General features: G+C 37.4%; 1 protein-coding gene across 1 annotated transcript; it reads right to left on the reverse strand.

Annotated features, from left to right (window-relative positions):
- Nucleotides 1–10,449: 10,449 nt before the first annotated feature.
- On the reverse strand, nucleotides 10,450–11,214 carry rnf228 (ring finger protein 228; the record flags this gene model as incomplete). Its single annotated transcript, XM_079822983.1, has 1 exon — nucleotides 10,450–11,214. One exon carries the CDS (start codon nucleotides 11,212–11,214, stop codon nucleotides 10,450–10,452), a length of 765 nt encoding a protein of 254 aa, XP_079679109.1.
- Between the last annotated feature and the right edge of the window lie 6,773 nt (nucleotides 11,215–17,987).

Consider the following 17,987-nt stretch of genomic DNA (forward strand, 5'->3'; position numbering starts at 1 on the left):
GCCTCGTTCAGCTCCCACAGCACTCGGCCCTGCTCTGCTTCATAATACAGTAACGTTAATAATCTCATCCATGAATATGATTTCTGCCCGCTTCCCATCCCGGTTCTTTGAGAGGCTACTCACTGCAGAGCCATTACCTCCAGTGCCCCCCCCCCCCCTCCCCCATCCCTCTCTGGAGCTCCAGCTCTCCCCTCTCTTGACCTACTGTGGGCATGATAGGTGGAGCTGCATCGCCTGACCACACCCTAACCCTACCCATAACCTATCTCTCCACCCATTAAAGAGGTTAAGCTCCACCCTTGAGCTCCAGATGCTCTGCTGTGAGCACTACTTGGATTCTTTTCCACCGGCTGTAGAGGTGAAGACGACAACTCCCAAGATTCTGCGCTCAATCTCGTGTCATCAAGCTACGCTTTTGTTTTGAATAGGCAACCTCTAGCGGCGAACAACTACATAGTGTGCCTTTAACTTATTTTGATGACTTACTGATCATATAATTGTAAGTCTGGATTTTGTGTATAATAGTAATAATCACAATTTGATGCAAGATCATTACAGGTCAATATCAGTGTATAGTTGAATAAAGTGGTGAAAGTGGTTTTCTGAAAACATCGAATTGATCATCTATTAAGAAAAAGCTCAATATTTTATTCACAGTAACATGTAAATGTTACTAGGAATAAAATATTGAATGTTTACACATGCACACATATGCAGTAATTTCAGGTTGTTTATATAAAACAATATACATTTCTTGACAACAGCCATTTTCTGCATTTTTCTCATTTATTAGCCAACCGAGAGGTGAGTTCTTGTATGTAAACAAATGTGCAAATACAATTCAAACAGATTTCACAACAATTATTGAGGCTTAATAGTAAAAACACACATTTCCTAATCTCTAATAAACATATCACAGAGTATATAAGGGCTGTGTACAAAGCCCATGTCCCTATGTAGTGTTACTAAGAGGGCTGGAGTGCATTAAGGGAAGTATAGTCGTCCCAGGCAGTAACACTGGGTTCAGGAAAGTGCCGTGCAGTCACTGGGCCAGTGTGTGCGGGACAAACAGACATATACTGTTTAATGAGTGCACATCAGGCCTGATGGTCCACACAGTCACAGCGATAGCGGTATACCATTTGAACGAGTGGGAGTCACACTCAATAGTATGGAAAATCATTTTGATATACATTTTGATCGTCAATATCATTCTTTACAGTTTGGTTTAAACGCACGTTTCCTTTTCAGGCTCACATCTATGAAGCATCTGGACCAGGACAGAGTACAAGATATCTCCTCTCCTTATCCTCATCCCTGTTGAAGAGACCAGCATGGATTGAGTTTTGGGTCCCAGTATGGGATGCTGGTGTTTCCCTTCCAGGCTTCTTAACTAGCTAAACCAGCAAGACTTCCTTGGTCCACCAGCTTCACAAAAACCCTGCATTTTCCCGATAGACAAGCCCTAACCAGCAGTTTATCATCGTCATCTTATTCTACTGTTCAAAAGAATTGGGATTGGTGAGATTTGCTTGTGAACGAAATCTCTTCTGCTCACCAAGGCTGCATTTATTTAATACAATTTTTTTATATATTTTTTTTACAATTTAAAGTAACTTTTTTCTTGTTGAATATTTTGTAAAATGTTACTTATTCCTGTGATCAAAGCTGAATTTATTTAGCATCATTACTCCAGTCTTCAGTGTCACATGATCCTTCAGAAATCATTAGCTGTAGCTGATTTGTTACTTTTATTCCCGGATTCTTTGATGAATATAATGTTGAAGAATGGCGTGTATTTGTAATAGAAATCTTTGTAACATAAATGTATTTACTAAATGTATTCCCACACTTTTGAACAGTGTGTGCATTTTGTCTTTTCAGCAGGGATAAGAAAAAATTGGCAGTAAAAGAAGCAAATCGAGGTCATTGTGTAAAGTAACATGACATATATTTTGCCCGACAGAATGGCAGGAGGAGCTGTGAAGCTGGTGTCTACATAACACTACTGCACTACACTATACTTTCTGTACAAGTGTTGAATTCAACGGCACAGTTTAACAGCAGCTAATGGCTGTTTACTTCTTTAACACTCAAGAACATAACCTTTGCATGTCTAAATCACTGCTGCAATGATTCAAATACCCCCACATTCATTTTATAAACCTTCCTTACAAAAAATGTAAGCAAACCTCACATTACTACACACAAATGACTGCATCACTACACTTGTCCACCAGCAGAGGGCAGACCTGTTTTGATCCATCACATTTGCCTACAACAGCACAACTTTATCAAATATCAAAGAGTAAGCTCATATAAAATTCACTTAATAATTCCTATTAAAAATGTTCAATTCTTCCAACAAATAAATCAATAAATAAAAAGGAAAGGCACATAAGAGCTAATTTAAAGAAATAGTTCAATGAAAATGATTTACCCACCCTCATGATTGTTGTTGTCTTTTTTGGAGCTTGATAATATATATATATATATATATATATATATATATATATATATATATATATATATATATATATATATATATATATATATATATATATATATATATATATATATATATATATATATATATATATATATATATATAAAATATTTCTCCTTTTGTGTTCCACAGATAAAGTGACAGGATTTGGGAATGACATGAGGGTGAGTAAATGATAGAATTAAAATTTTTGGGTGAACTATCCCCTTAAAGAGAATATGATTTGTTTTCCATTATAAAGAGAATGGCCTTAAAGCTGCGGTCACATTAGCGAAATTTTGTGTGGGAAAAAAACATTGTTTAGTGTCAATAGCGTAAAGATGTATGAAGCACAGCTCACACAGAGGTCACTTTGAAAACAAGCAGGTTTCTGATGGTCAGCACAGCGAATTCACACGACTAAGTTGAACGAGCGAATTCCAGGGAACTTTTTCACCGAAATGATCGTATAGAATCTTTCCGCCACAGAATAAAAAATAAAAAAGGTAATTGCGACTTTTTATATATATTTATATATAATATACATTTCCCAATTGCAAGAAAAGTTTAAATTGCGAGATACAAACTTGCAATTGCGAGAAAAAGCTACAAATTGCGAGATGTAAACTCACAATTGCGAGAAAAAGGTAAGAATTGCGAGACTTAAATTCGCAATTGCAAAAAAAAGAATTGCAAGATGTAAACTCAATTGCGAGAAAAAGGTAAGAATTGCAAGACATAAACTTGCAATTGTGAGAAAAAGGTAAGAATTGAGAGATGTAAACTCGCAATTACAAGAAAAAAAGTAATTGCAAGATGTAAATTCGCCATTGTGAGAAAAAATGAATTGCGAGATGTAAATTAGCAACTGTGAGAAAAAGGTAAGAAATGTGAGACATAAACTTGCAATTGTGAGAAAAAAGTAAGAATTGCGAGACAAACTCACAATTGCAAGAAAAAAGTAAGAATTGCGAGATGTAAATTTGCAATTGCGAGAAAAAGGTAAGAAATGCGAGACAAACTCACAATTGCGAGAAAAAAGTACGAATTGCAAGATTTAAAATTGCAATTTCGAGAAAAAGGTAAGAAATGCGAGACATAAACTTGCAATTGTGAGAAAAAAGGAAGAATTGCGAGAAAAACTCACAATTGCGAGTAAAAAGGAAGAATTGCGAGAAAAAAGGAAGAATTGCGAGATGTAAAATTGCAATTTTGAGAAAAGGCTAAGAATTGCGTGATGTAAACTTGCAATTGTGACAAAAAAGTAAGAATTGCGAGACAAACTCACAATTGCGAGATGTACATTTGCAATTTTGAGAAAAGGCTAAGAATTGCGAGATGTAAACTCGCAATTGCGAGAAAAAGGTAAGAATTGCGAGATATACTCTTGCAATTGCGAGAAAAAAGAATTGTGACTTTATATAATGAAATTCTGAGAAAAAAAAAGAATTGCAAGATGAAAAAGTTGCAATCTCCTTTTTAATTTGTTTTATACACTGGCGAAAAACGTACGTGCGATCATACAAACTCTGATTGGAATAAGCAAGCGAAATTTCGCCGAACTACGGGAAATGTGACCGCACCTTAATTGAAGGAAATGTTCAGGGCATTACAGATGTTCAGGGCATCAAGTGTCGTTAATCTTCGTCATAAAAGCATCTAAAACGATCAGTTGAACAATATTCATTATGGCAAAGCAGCCTAGTTAGAATGTGTTTTGCACCGAAGTTAACAAGCCACAGTTAGCTGGATGAATATATAAGTTTGTGACATCAAGACAAATGACCTATGGGAGAGATGCAGAATTTCATAAGTGGGTCAGTAAACACTCGAAAGCTCCTCTTGGCTGCAGTCCCAGTGTGTGAGTCTTTAGCATTGATTTCTCTAGAGCTGCATCCTGTCTCTGCAAGGACACAGCAAAACTCAAGCTGCTCCTCAGGTGTCAGATTCCTGTCTGCTTCATCCGCTGTGCACGTCTTTTCTAACACATCTTACACAGAGATAGAGATTTTCACCAACACTTTTTACATGAAACATCATCATATCAAATACCCTTTATAAATGACTGATTTGTCATAGCTTAATGTAGAAATGGGAAATCGGCAGTACTGATTTGATTAACAAGGAAGCTTTTGTCAAGCGAAGATTGACCTTCTTTTCCAAGCATAGTTCAGTATCTAGTTTTTGTTCATCGTGCAGCTTGTTTACTTCTACTCTAGGTACATCGGTACTGTGCATCACAGGTTTCTGTGGTACAAAACTCGGATGAACGACTTGATAAAGTGAGCACTAAGGTAAATGCACTGTGATGCTATGCACATTAAAAGCACACACAGACGATAGCAAAAAGAGATTGTCAGTTAGTCGTCAAACACCACGGTTTCACCGTGAGCGATGCATAGGTGAAGCGAGAACAAAGAGGTGGTATAAAATCCACAATTTCCATAGTAAAGCTATTGATCCATAAGAACAAAGAGGTCTACTTTTTCAAAGACTGAATAGCATATATGATAAAGCAAGTGAATCACAACACCCAGTGGCCATTTTGAGATCACCGTCCGATAACTGTCTGCTTGGCCCATTCACAGAAATGTTACTTATCTGCCAGATTTTAGTAGTGAATTTTCAGTAAATAAAATGTCAAATGTACATCTCATTTGCTATGATGAAATTGTGATATGGTTGGGTCCAAAAGTCTGAGACCACACTGAAAATGTGATGTATATCCCTGATAGCACACGTACATCTCGGGAGACGTTTGTTTGATGTGCACGTTTTCATCTGCGAGATGTATTTTTTCCTGTCAGAAAATGTGACCCTGGACCACAAAACCAGTCATAATTACCGGAAAGCTGAATAAATAAGCTTTCCATTGATGTATGGTTTGATAGGACAATATTTGGCAGAGATACAACTATTTGAAAATCTGGAATCTGAGGGTTCTCGAAATATTGAGAAAATCGCCTTTAAAGTTGTCCAAATGAAGTCCTTAGCAATGCATATTACTACTAATGATACATTTTTTATATATTAAAGGTAGGAAATGTACAAAATATCTTCATGGAGCTTTACTTAATAGCCTAATGATTTTTGGCATAAAAGAAAAATTGATCATTTTGACCTACACAGTGTATTGTTGGCTATTGCCACAAATATACCCGTGCGATTTATGACTGGTTTTGTGGTGCAGGGTCACAAACAGACATTTAAAAAACGTCTAAGATGTTTATGATTTAGAAAGTATGTAAAACTGACTTTTTAAAGATGTTTATCCGATGTTTGTGCACTGCTGACGCATTCCAGATGAACTGCTCTTTAACAGACATCTTAGAGAATAGAGAATAAATGATGCTCTAATTCTAGGTCACTGAGCAGATTTGTGACACAGGCCCATTTTTCAATTTAACTTTGTGCAGTTTTGCTGATAATCTAATCGAGTAGTACATTCCTGTAGCTCAAACAGTAGAGCATGATGCTACCAGCGCCAAGGTCAATTCCCAGGGAAAACATTAGTAACTAATAAAATGGCTAGCTTGAATGCAATGTACGTTGCTTTGGATAAAAGTATACGTTATTTCGATAGTCCACTTTAAATATTCTACTAAATTATAAGTAACTTTGCAACTACAACTCTCATTAGAGCATTAGTAGACTGTAGTAGACTGTTAGGCTAGGGTTAGGTGTTAAGGCCTGTTCACATCAAGAACGATAACTATAAAGATAATTAAAGCTGCAAGCAGCAATGAAAGGGCCCTCACACCCGGGGCCATATCTCACTTCCTGTTGTTTTTCAGATTTCGCACCAGGACACTTTTTGTAGGTATTGGGCTGTTACATGTGTCTACCGAATTTCATACCTGTACGTGGAACGTAGGGCACTTTGTTGAAAATTTGTAGGTGGCATTTCAACAAAGTGCCCCTTGCACTACGTATCGAGCCATTTTGCCACGCCTAATTCTGAAACCCATATCAGACGTACATTTTCGCCACTTCTGACATGTGTGCAAAGTTTCATGAGTTTTCGAGCATGTTTAGGCCCTCAAAAATGGGATTCATTCCGGAGGCGAAACATTCGAATTTGTCAGGCCGCCACGGACACGCCCTTCAGCGAAAACTCAAGATCTTCACCATTTAACATCACCAAGGCCTGAAGATTATACTGACCAAATATGATGTTGTTCTGGTTAATTCTCTATGAGGAGTTAACCACAGTGTAAAACATGTCATTTCCTGTTGCCTACAGGTGGCACCATGACTGTAACTGAATATTGACATGTAGATGTCTTCAAGCCAGGACTCTAATAAAACATGTAAAGTTTGGGACAGATCAGACATTGTATGCCCGAGTTACAACAACTTTCTGTTTCATGGTGAAACATCGAACTTTGTGAGGCCGCCATGGACACGCCCTTCAGGTAAAACTCAAGATCTTCGTAATTTAACATCGCTCAAGCCTTTAGATTAGACTGTGCAAATATGATGATGATCTGATTAAATCTCTAGGAGGAGTTTGTTAAAGTACAACGTCTTGAAATGGCAAGAACTGCAAAATATTTGCAGAGAAATTTAAAAATATCTCACTTCCTGTTGGGTTTTCAGATTTTGGTCCCAGGGTCTTTTTTGTAGGTATTGGGCTGCTACATGTGTCTACAGAATTTCATACTCGTACGTGAAACGTAGTGCGAACCACGCATAATTTTGTAGGTGCCGCTATGGAGCCATTTTGCCACACCTAATTCTGAAATTAGACATATCAGACATATATTTTCACCACTTCTGACGCGTGTGCAAAGTTTCATGAGATTTTCGAGCATGTTTAGGCCCTCAAAAATGCGATTCATTTCGGAGAAGAATAATAATAGGCCGAGCAATTACAATAGGGTCCTCACACCATCTGTGCTCGGGCCCTAACTATAACGATAACCATGGCTTGACATGAACACCCACCAAATGCGTGTGTATTTCAACAGTGGCGTGTAACGCAGTCACTCCTACTTGCCACTTTGACAGGTTGAATTATAGATTTTTTAATTTTGCAAGTTTACATTTTTCAAGTGTAGTCTTTTAAAAAAGGCATCTGGAATAATAAACTAAGTGCAATGTCAAAAATATAGATTTTTCGATAGATCTCTCCGTAGTAAATTACACACAAACCCGCCTCTTCGCACTCACTCGTTTCATTTGCTCCGGATGAATATTGTTGGTGTAACACGGCTTGAATTTCGCATTATTGTACTCATTCCCGCAGATTTTGTGCTCACACCCAAATTGCGGCACAAAAAGCTGCCTCTCAGTGCTATAATGAGTTATTTTTCACTGCTTATTGCGCTTAAACAGTCAAATACACACAAACTAATGTCAAAATGCCGGTCTTGGCGAGTATTCACGTAAACAGTCAGTTATGTTATAGGTGAACGTAAACAGTTGAGAAAGAAAACTCATGTGTAACAGTATAATGGATCCGTGTGTCAGCTCTTAAAGTGACAGCAACCTAATAAATCTGCTGCCAAATTATGAGATAATATTAAAAAATCTATAGGGCAGATTTTCCACATGGTATCGATGTCGAAATTGTGGCCAGTGAAAATGCTGAGTAACTTTGGAAAACCACTAGCCACAGTGACTGGTGAGCAAAAAAGTTAATGTCAAGCCCTGACATCAACTATATTAGCGTCCACACTAGCGAACTATATCTTTCTGTCTATTCTAAGCGCGCTCTGCAGTTTTCGTCTCCAGCTTTAAATGTTTGAGCATGTTAAAGCAGGATGGATACTGATTGGCTGTTTTTATCATTCATCAAGTTCTGAATGTGATTCCAACGATATCGTTTCTCTGTGCCCTTATCGTTATAGTGTGAACTCTGCTATTCTATATCTTTATCACTATAGTTATCATCCTTGGTGTGAACGGGCCTTTAGAGTTCGGGATGGTAGAATAAGTTAACGTAGTTGCAAAGTTATAGTTAGTAGAATGTCTAAAGTGGAGCATCGGAATATTGTGTCTGCCAAATGCATAAGTAATGGAAATGTTGGATTAAATAACTACAATGAGGATGCATTTTCGCTAGTGGTCTCACAGACTTTTGAACTGTATATTGTGGCTCCAAAACCAAAGTCTGAATGTCACTGCATTACAAACGAAATATCAAACCGAATGCCAGCTGTGCTCAAATGCTCCACAGGTTTTTCACAGAACCGTTTTTGCAATGACGTTCAACCAACAGGTGTATTGGTGATTTTTAGTGGATGCATGAAGTCCGTTCTTCTCAAGCCCACTGACACAGGTGTCCGAGCAAAAGATGGTGGCTGTGCATGAATATGAGGGCCATGAAGAGCAGCACAAGAATGGACAGGGAAGAGAGGCTGACGCACACGGATCCGCCTGCTTCAGCTGTCCTGGGACAGTGTGGTCGTAGTGGACTCCATCGAGCAAGTTCTGTATCCAGTACGGGCGGCATATGGGCATCTGATGTGCCACGGCTGCTCACATGTGCAGACACTCCTCGCACTGCAAGATTTTGGGCTGAAATACCACTCGTATACTCCTCGTAGGGAAGCAATGGCCCGTACTAGTAAGTGATCCAATAGTAACTCATTAGAAACTTCTATAAATACTAGTCCTTTAGTTATTGAAGTTTGCTATTCTAGTAGCATTGAATAGACGCCTGTGCGAATTCCAGATATTGTAGTAACATTGGTAAGATTTCTACAATAAGTTTCTATTTGTTAACATTGGTTCATTAATTAACAATGAAAAAGATATCTAAAGCATTTATTAATCTTAGTGTTAATTCATCCATTTACTAATACATTATTAAAATCAAAATATTGTTTCTGTTAATCTTGTTGGTAACACTTTACAATAAGGTTTCATTTGTTAACATTAGTTGATGTTCATTTCTACATTTACTACTAATACAAAAATTTGTATTAAAGTGGTGTAAAAAATCTAAGGTTGTATTAACAGTAGTAATGCATTGTGAACTAGCATGATGAAACAATAAGGAATTGTATTTTTATTAACTAAAATTAACTCTTATTTAAAAAAGATATATTTCTCATAGTTAGTTCATGTTACAATGCATTAACTAATGTTAACATATTATTGTAAAGTGTTATTTAATGGGCTAACATGAACTAATTAACATGAACATTAACTAATGTTAACAAAGATTAATAAATACTGTAAAATGTATTGTTCATTGTTAGTTAATGTTAATTAACGTTAACCAATAGGAAGGCTATTCTGACGAATCATTAAAGAAATATAAACTATTGTAATTAGTGAGATAAGAAATGTTGGTTACACTTTATTTTAAGGTGTCATTGTTACAGTGTAATTATATATTTAGGTACTGAGTAATAACAACATGTTCTTTACTCTAGGGTTAGGGGATTAGGGTTTGGTTTATGATTAGTTACTTGTGTTTATGCATAATTTACTGTTATTACTATGGTAAGTAGGCCTACATGTAACATGTAACAATGACTCTGTAAAATAAAGTGTAACCGAAATGTTACTAGAAGCCCACTGTAAAATATATATATTTTGTTGAATTAACTTAAAAAAATCAATTAACCTCGTTACCTTGAAATTTTGAGTTCATTGAAATTACATTTTTTGAGTTAATACAATAAAGGGGATTTGTTTAATCAACAGAAACTCTAAATATTATGTTATCTGAACAGCATTAATGATCTAAGTTGATTTGACAAAAGAGAAAATGTTGTGATAACAATCATGAAAATATGATAGTGTTAAAAAAGAGTTTTCAAAGTGGTAAATACAGCAAAAGGTTTTAATTCAATGTGTTACTTTGTAATTATTTGTGAAATTTACTATCAATTTCTGAGTGAAAATTGTTGGGTTTTACTGTATACATGCCTTTACTGATAGTAACATTAAAAGAAACTACTTTGCCTATTAAGGAATAAAAGCTGAAAGGGCTTGATGCAGATCTTCTGTCACGCGTTTCTCCGGCTCGCATTAGCGGTGGCAGAGGAGCGGCCCGTCTCGTGCTCCGGTCGGTCTTTGAGCCAGTAGAGGAGCCACGTTACCATCGCCGACACCATGGCGAGGATGCTCGCGACCGACAGACAGAGAGGTCCCGCGGGCGAGGGCGGCCCGCCGTGGCTGTGCACGAATATGAGGCCCATGAAGAGCAGCACGAGCATGGAGAGCAAGGAGAAGATGACGCACACGCATCCGGTGGTCAGCGCGAGCCGCCTGCAGTTGCGGCAGCTCTCGTAGCGCGAGACCGAGTCCTGGGACAGCGTGGTCGCGGTGGACACCGTCGTGGTGGACGGTGTCGCGTGACCCGCGAGGATGGACGCGTCCTCCTCGCGCCTGAGCGCCACGAGCGCCGGGTGCAGCGGAGGCGGGTGCGGCGGCAGGGCATCTTGAGGCACAGGGTCCGAGTCGATGTACAGAGGGAAGTCCTCTGTGACCTTGGTGTTGTTGGGCAGGTTCTGGATCCGATAGTCCGGAACGGACGTGCGGTGGCGGCACACGGGGCAGCTAATGCGCCACGGCCGCTCCTCACACAGTTGCAGCGCGTGTAGGCACTCCTCGCAGAACGTGTGAAGGCACTCCAAGATCTTGGGCGCGCGACGGTCGAGGTCGAAATAGTTGTAGCAGATTTTGCACTCGTACTCCTCGTAGGGAAACGCCTTTGGTGTCGGGAGACCGGGCGGCTCCGACCCGTTCGCTGATGCGTCCGCCGCTGCCATGGCATCTCGCGCTGCCTCACATCCTCGACACAATGGGCGCGAGGCAGTCACGCGAGCCGCCTTTTCTTCTCTTTATCCTGTCAGCGAAACCCCGTGCTCCCGTTAAACCCGGACATTTTTGTGTAAGGCCCTGTTCTTTTAGTCTCCGTGCTCGCTGAGTAGCCTAAATAATTAACCGTAACGTTCCAGTCCGGAAGGGAGGTGATGTAATGCTCTCATCCAGAACCGATGTGTGTCTACGACCGAGAGATGCGGGACGTGGGAATCACACCTCAATCAAAGCATCACACACTCACGCGTATGGGTCAAACGGCACGAGCCTTTGGATGCTGTTTACGTCAGTAGATTTAACTCCTTTTTTGCTGTCCAAACATCTCTTCTGTTTTCTTCCATAAAACATTCCCCTCTACATGGACATGGAAGCTGGTCATTTAACCGTGTTTAATCTCCATTGTGAGTCATTTACCTGTTGTTGTCATGGAAACTAATAATAACCCAGAAACAGATGACTTGCCCACTATTTCTGGTTCATTCATACCCATGTTCTCATACACCCTCCATTCAATCAATTAAACATGTTTTTCATATGACAACTATGGTGTCCATTGTGTGTTTTTATTGGATAAAATCTAAAACTCACAATTAAAAAAATGTAAAAATTATTTTTGTTGTTGTCATGTTTCTAGGTGCTAATGGTGTGGAAAAACTAACAGATTGATCTTTTATATATAGTCAAATAAAACATGTTTAAATGAATCGTCCGGAAGTCTGTTTGAACAGAACAAACACCTCAGAAAAAAAGGTAGCTGTCACTGGTTACCTTTTCAAAAGATAGCTACACTTTTGTTTTTTTTAGGTATATTTTAAGGTATCGATATGCACCCTTTGGGTACAAAAGTGAACCTTTTGAAAAGGTACTGCCCAGAGTGACCGCTTTTGTACCTTTTTTTCTGAGAGTGCAGATTCCAGTTGTCCCCAGTTATTCGTTTTGATGAAATCTTGAAAATGGGTTGAATAAAGATTCTGAAATCACGTAATCCAGTATTGGTTTGGATCTGGATTAGTACCTTCAATACATTTTATTCCCTCAAAAAAATCAGGATTATCCTGATCCAGGAAATACTTTCATGTGGTGGATTTCAGGAACAAGAATGTAAGCTAATACAAATTTAAAACTGGTCAAATAATGCACATCTGTAGCCTATAATACACTCATATTTATACATATTTTAGACTTGATTTGTCTAAATTCAACAAACACTTATAGGGCCAGTTGTTCAAAAGTAGTCTGATCGGATTGGATCAAATCTTGAAAATGGGTTGTTCAAAGAAAAAGAAAAAAGGATTCACAAAATCCAATCTTGGCGTTGATCTGGATCATATCAACAGTTTATGTTGTTTACAACTTTTTTAGTAAAATACAGTTGATCCAAAAAAAAAATCTGGATTATACTGATCCCATGCAGAAGGGTGAAGTTCAGGAACAAAACAATTAATACAACTTTTAAATGGTCAATACAACATTTGTGTCATGTAATATACACACACATATTTTTTTATTTTGCTCTTGATTAGTTTAAATGTTAAAGTAATAAATTAGAAGTAGACATTACACTGTTAACCCAGATAAGTTGAATTTACTTTAAAAATTTGAGGAAACTGGTTGCCCTAAAAAAAATTAAGTTATGTGAACTTAAACATTTGAGTTGATTTAACTTAAAATAATTTGTAATATCAATTACTTTGTTGTTATTACACATAGTAGTATATTTAAGTTCAACTTACTAAGTACGTTAAGTTTATATCAATTTTTTAATTTTTTTATTTGTTATATCAAATAAAAAGAATATTCATACAATTTTCTGTTTTAGTTAAATTCAAGTTCAAAACATATACACCGTGAAAACTAATTTGTTCAGTTTACTTCATTCAATTGTGCAAACTCATTGCCCCAAGTTGTTCTTACTTAAACCGTTTAAGTTTTGTCAACTTAATTCTATCTGTGATCTGAGGAAGTGTACTCCCAGAGTGCATTGCGGCATGAATAAATTAATTGCTTTGTTTTACTATTTTTGGCTTTATTTTACCATTTGTCTTTTGTCAATAAAATCCCAATAAGACAGCAAATACAATTGTAAAAGTATTATTAATAATAAAAATAAATAATAATAAAAAACATTGTTGAGTTGTTTTGCATGCTGAATGTTGAAGTCTGTGTGTGACTCAGGCATGGTCAATTGCAAGATATTGTCACAAATATAGAGGGATTATATCAACCCAATTAAAAGTTTATGCCATAAGTGTTTGCAATTTAAAAAAAAAAAGATCATTATTTGACATGAAATATAGTTATGTTATATATCATTAGTTCCCTATTTTTTCATATATATATATATATATATATATATATATATATATATATATATATATATATATATATATATATATATATATATATATATATATATATATATATATGAAAAAATAGGGAACTAATGATATATAACATAACTATATTTCATGTCAAATAATGATATATATATATATATGTATACACTATTTATTACTTCCCTTCCTTTGAAATCAGGTAACTGGGATTTCTTGTTGCATTGCTGCATCAATAGAAAGAGAATTACAATAATATGAATGAAGTTCCAGTGCCCAACCAAAGGGAACACTAACCACAATATTGGTGAGAGGAAGTGGAGGAAATGACTGAAAAGTGTATTAAAAATTGCCCCGCCTCAAAAACCTTTTGCCCGCCTTTTTTTTTTTTTCTTTGCCAAAATGGTACTCAAACCAGTCAGTAAAAACAGTAATGTTTTCTTGGGTTTTCTAATGAAGGCATAGCATGTAAATAGTTCAGATTACTAAATTGTTTTAAGTAAATTCTACAAATTATTGGACATTAAGTAAAGTTTACTAAAAAAGTCTTAGTAAGAACAACTGTTGGATTTTCAAGTGTAGGCTACCTGTTAAGTCTTTTGGTAGCCTACAATAAAGTAATAAGAGATTTTGGCGCCATAAACAGCTGTAACTATCAAAAAAAAAGTTATTAATTTAAAGTGTTTTTTAATCACAGTTTGACATATGCACAATCATAAGAGATGAGCCAAAGTGAACATAAAGTTTCTCGGGTGAACGCTACACAAAACTTTTCTCAGAGAGATTTTTTCCCCCCATCTCATATTTTTTCCATCACCATGTCCGTTTAGGGGCTCCATAGAGCACCAGTAATCCAGATGTGATCATCTGAAAAAGTGTGTATCTGGATCAGGGTGATCCAATCCAATTTTACTTTGAAAAACCGGCACAAAAGTCAAATGAATTATGTGATCCTGGATAGCATGGGATTTCCACATCCAGATAATTCTGATCCAGATGAAAGTTTTTGAACAACTGGCCCAAGCCTAGGCTATTAAGCCTTTCAAAAAAAAGAGTCACAAATAATCCCCAAACAGCTGAACATCAAACTTTTATATTTAATTTAAAGGCACAATATGTAATTTTCGCCACTAGAGGTTGCTTATTCAAAACAAAGCGTAGCTTGATGGCGCAGTGAAAGAGCGTGGAATCATGGGAGAAATTATGCTCATGGATGAGCTAATGTATTAACATTTTATCAACGTTACTGTGGTATGAAGCAGGGCGGGGCCGAGAGCCGTGGGACAGGAACAAGGCCTCTGCAGCACTGCTAGAGACAGATAGCTGTGCGAAACACCGGCCACGAGTTCCAAAGAGAGCAGCGGAGCTTTTATTGTCGGCATAACTCCCTATAACTCCTTTCGTTCATGCGTATGTGGGGTAATGAAGCACTGTTTTACTTGGTTAATACAATCATACTAAATGCATTTGAGTGTGTTGAAAGTTACTCTGTGTGCGTTCGCTCGGTGGCTGGTATAAGACACTTGCACATTACAGTAAGCACATTACAGTAAGCTAGATCGATATTAGAATATCATATTAATAAAAGATGGATGACTTGTGTTGCTAAATGGCATGCTATTAATTTTTAAATACATTGTATGGTGGAGAAAGTGCTGTATTACTGTTACTACAAATGAAGCGCTTTCTGATTATGCTAGGTTAGCCATGCACTCGACAAAGTAGTGTTGTCTCTGAGGCAATGGACAAACATGTTATACTCGAGGTGAATCAAGAGAACGAGATTCAAACATTAAGACTAACTGTGTTGAGCTATTATACAATGATTCGTAAACAGTTGCTCACCTGTCTAATAAAACACATAATATATTAAAGCATCTTCTCGGAAATCAAAGTTAAAGCAGATATTACATCATTGACAGGTGACGCAATTAATGACACGGGCCGTGTCACTAGTTAAAATCGCTTATTTCTCTGAATTTACCCCTCATCCCTCCCTCACACTTTGTAACAAATCCTTCCCTTGCGGGTCAAAATGAACCAAAAACCTAAAATTAAAATTCTTTTTTTTTTTGGCCAGAAAGCTTATTTTATTTAATTTTGATAATATTTTTTTCTATTTTTTAACACACATTTTTTGGAGATGTTTTATTATATTTTATGTTTATATTATATTTTATGTTTTATATTTATATACCTTTAAATTACTAGATTTTATCAATATATAATAACTCAACAATAAACAAAATAACTCACAATGTCATGCATAACCCTTTTAATTCAGCTCAAATATTTTACATTGGGTGTCTCTGCTGACCTCTTGTGGAAAAATAATAATATAACATGATATTTTATGACTCTTGCCACTAGATGGCCTTATAGCTCTATATGGAGAAAATGAGCTGTTCCACTGGGTCCTAAAGTCATTTCTACGGTGGTCCAGTAGTGCACAACACAACGAAATTAGTTCATAAGTTCACACCACAACGAAATAAATCCACAACACAACGAAAAATCCACAACATAACGAAATAGCCACAACACAACGGAAATGCTCCCGACCACTAGGGGACTCTCGGAGTGCGGTAAAGTTAGTTTTCCTTGCTGATTCGCCAGTCTTACAAATATTTAAACGCTACGATCAGTTTTAAGTGTGCAATTGTATATCGACACAAAATATAAATTCAAAATCACCTTCGTGCATAATAGCTGCATATTTATACTCGAGAACGCTGTCACGACGCTAAGGGAACGTCTGCCAATTCCACCAAGTTGAAACATTTAATTTGTATGAATTAAATTAACTCTTTTTTTAAATTTTCAAATTCCAATGTTGTGTTGTGCATTACTAAGTCAGTTTTACCAATACAATCAAGCTGTGGAATTTTAACATGTCTGTTTTTAAACATTAAAAGTAATTTTAATTCGTTTTAACCACTTGGTGGAATTGGCAGACGTTCCATTAGCGCCGTGGTATCGGGTCAAAGCATTCCCGAGCATAAATATGCAGCTATAATGCAGGTAGGTGATTTTGAAGTAATATTTAATGTCGATAAACAATGGTTAGCCTACATACTGTTAAAACTAATTGCGGTATTGATATCTTTGTAAGATTGCTGATTCTATAGAACAGTGGCAACTTAACCGCGCTCCGAGTGCCCCAGAGTGGTCGGGAGCATTTCCGTTGTATTGTGGCTTGATTTCGTTGTGTTGTGGCTTGTTTCCGTTGTATTGTGGCTTGATTTTGTTGTGTTGTGGCTTGTTTCTGTTGTGTTGTGGCTTGTTTCCATTGTGTTGTGGCTTGTTTTCGTTAAGTTGTGGCTTTTTGGTTGTGTTGTGGCTTGTTTCCGTTGTGTTGTGGCTTGATTTTGTTGTGTTGTGGCTTTTTCGTTGTGTTGTGGCTTGTTTCCGTTGTGTTGTGGCTTGTTTCCGTTGTGTTGTGGCATGATTTTGTTGTGTTGTGGCTTGTTTCCGTTGTGTTGTGGCTTGTTTCCGTTGTGTTGAGGCTTGATTCTCTTGTGTTGTGGTTTGATTCCGTTGTGTTGTGGCTTGTTTCCGTTGTGTTGTGGCTTGTTTCCGTTGTGTTGAGGCTTGATTCTCTTGTGTTGTGGTTTGATTCCGTTGTGTTGTGGATTGTTTCCGTTGTGTTTTGGCTTGATTTATTTGTGTTTTGGCTTGATTTATTTGTGTTGTGGCTTTTTCGTTGTGTTGTGGCTTGTTTCCGTTGTGTTGTGGCTTGTTTCCGTTGTGTTGAGGTTTGATTCCGTTGTGTTGTGGCTTGTTTCCGTTGTGTTTTGGCTTGATTTATTTGTGTTGTGGCTTTTTCGTTGTGTTGTGGCTTGTTTCCGTTGTGTTGTGGCATGATTTCGTTGTGATGTGGCTTGTTTCCGTTGTGTTGTGGCTTGTTTCCGTTGTGTTGTGGCATGATTTCATTGTGTTGTGGCTTTTTCTGTGTGTTGTGGCATGATTTTGTTGTGTTGTGGCTTGTTTCCGTTGTGTTGTGGCTTGTTTCCGTTGTGTTGAGGCTTGATTCCGTTGTGTTGTGGCTTGTTTCCGTTGTGTTTTGGCTTGATTTATTTGTGTTGTGGCTTTTCGTTGTGTTGTGGCTTGTTTCCGTTGTGTTGTGGCTTTTTCGTTGTGTTGTGGCTTGTTTCCGTTGTGTTGTGGCTTGATTTTGTTGTGTTGTGGCTTGATATTGTTGTGTTGTGGCTTGTTTCTGTTGTGGCTTGTTTCCGTTGTGTTGTGGCTTGTTTTCGTTAAGTTGTGGATTTTTGGTTGTGTTGTGGCTTGTTCCGTTGTGTTGTGGCTTGATTTTGTTGTGTTGTGGCTTTTTCGTTGTGTTGTGGCTTGTTTCCGTTGTGTTGTGGCTTGTTTCCGTTGTGTTGTGG

This window comes from Gobio gobio, assembly GCF_949357685.1.
Source record: "Gobio gobio genome assembly, chromosome: 8".
NCBI lineage: Eukaryota > Metazoa > Chordata > Actinopteri > Cypriniformes > Gobionidae > Gobio > Gobio gobio.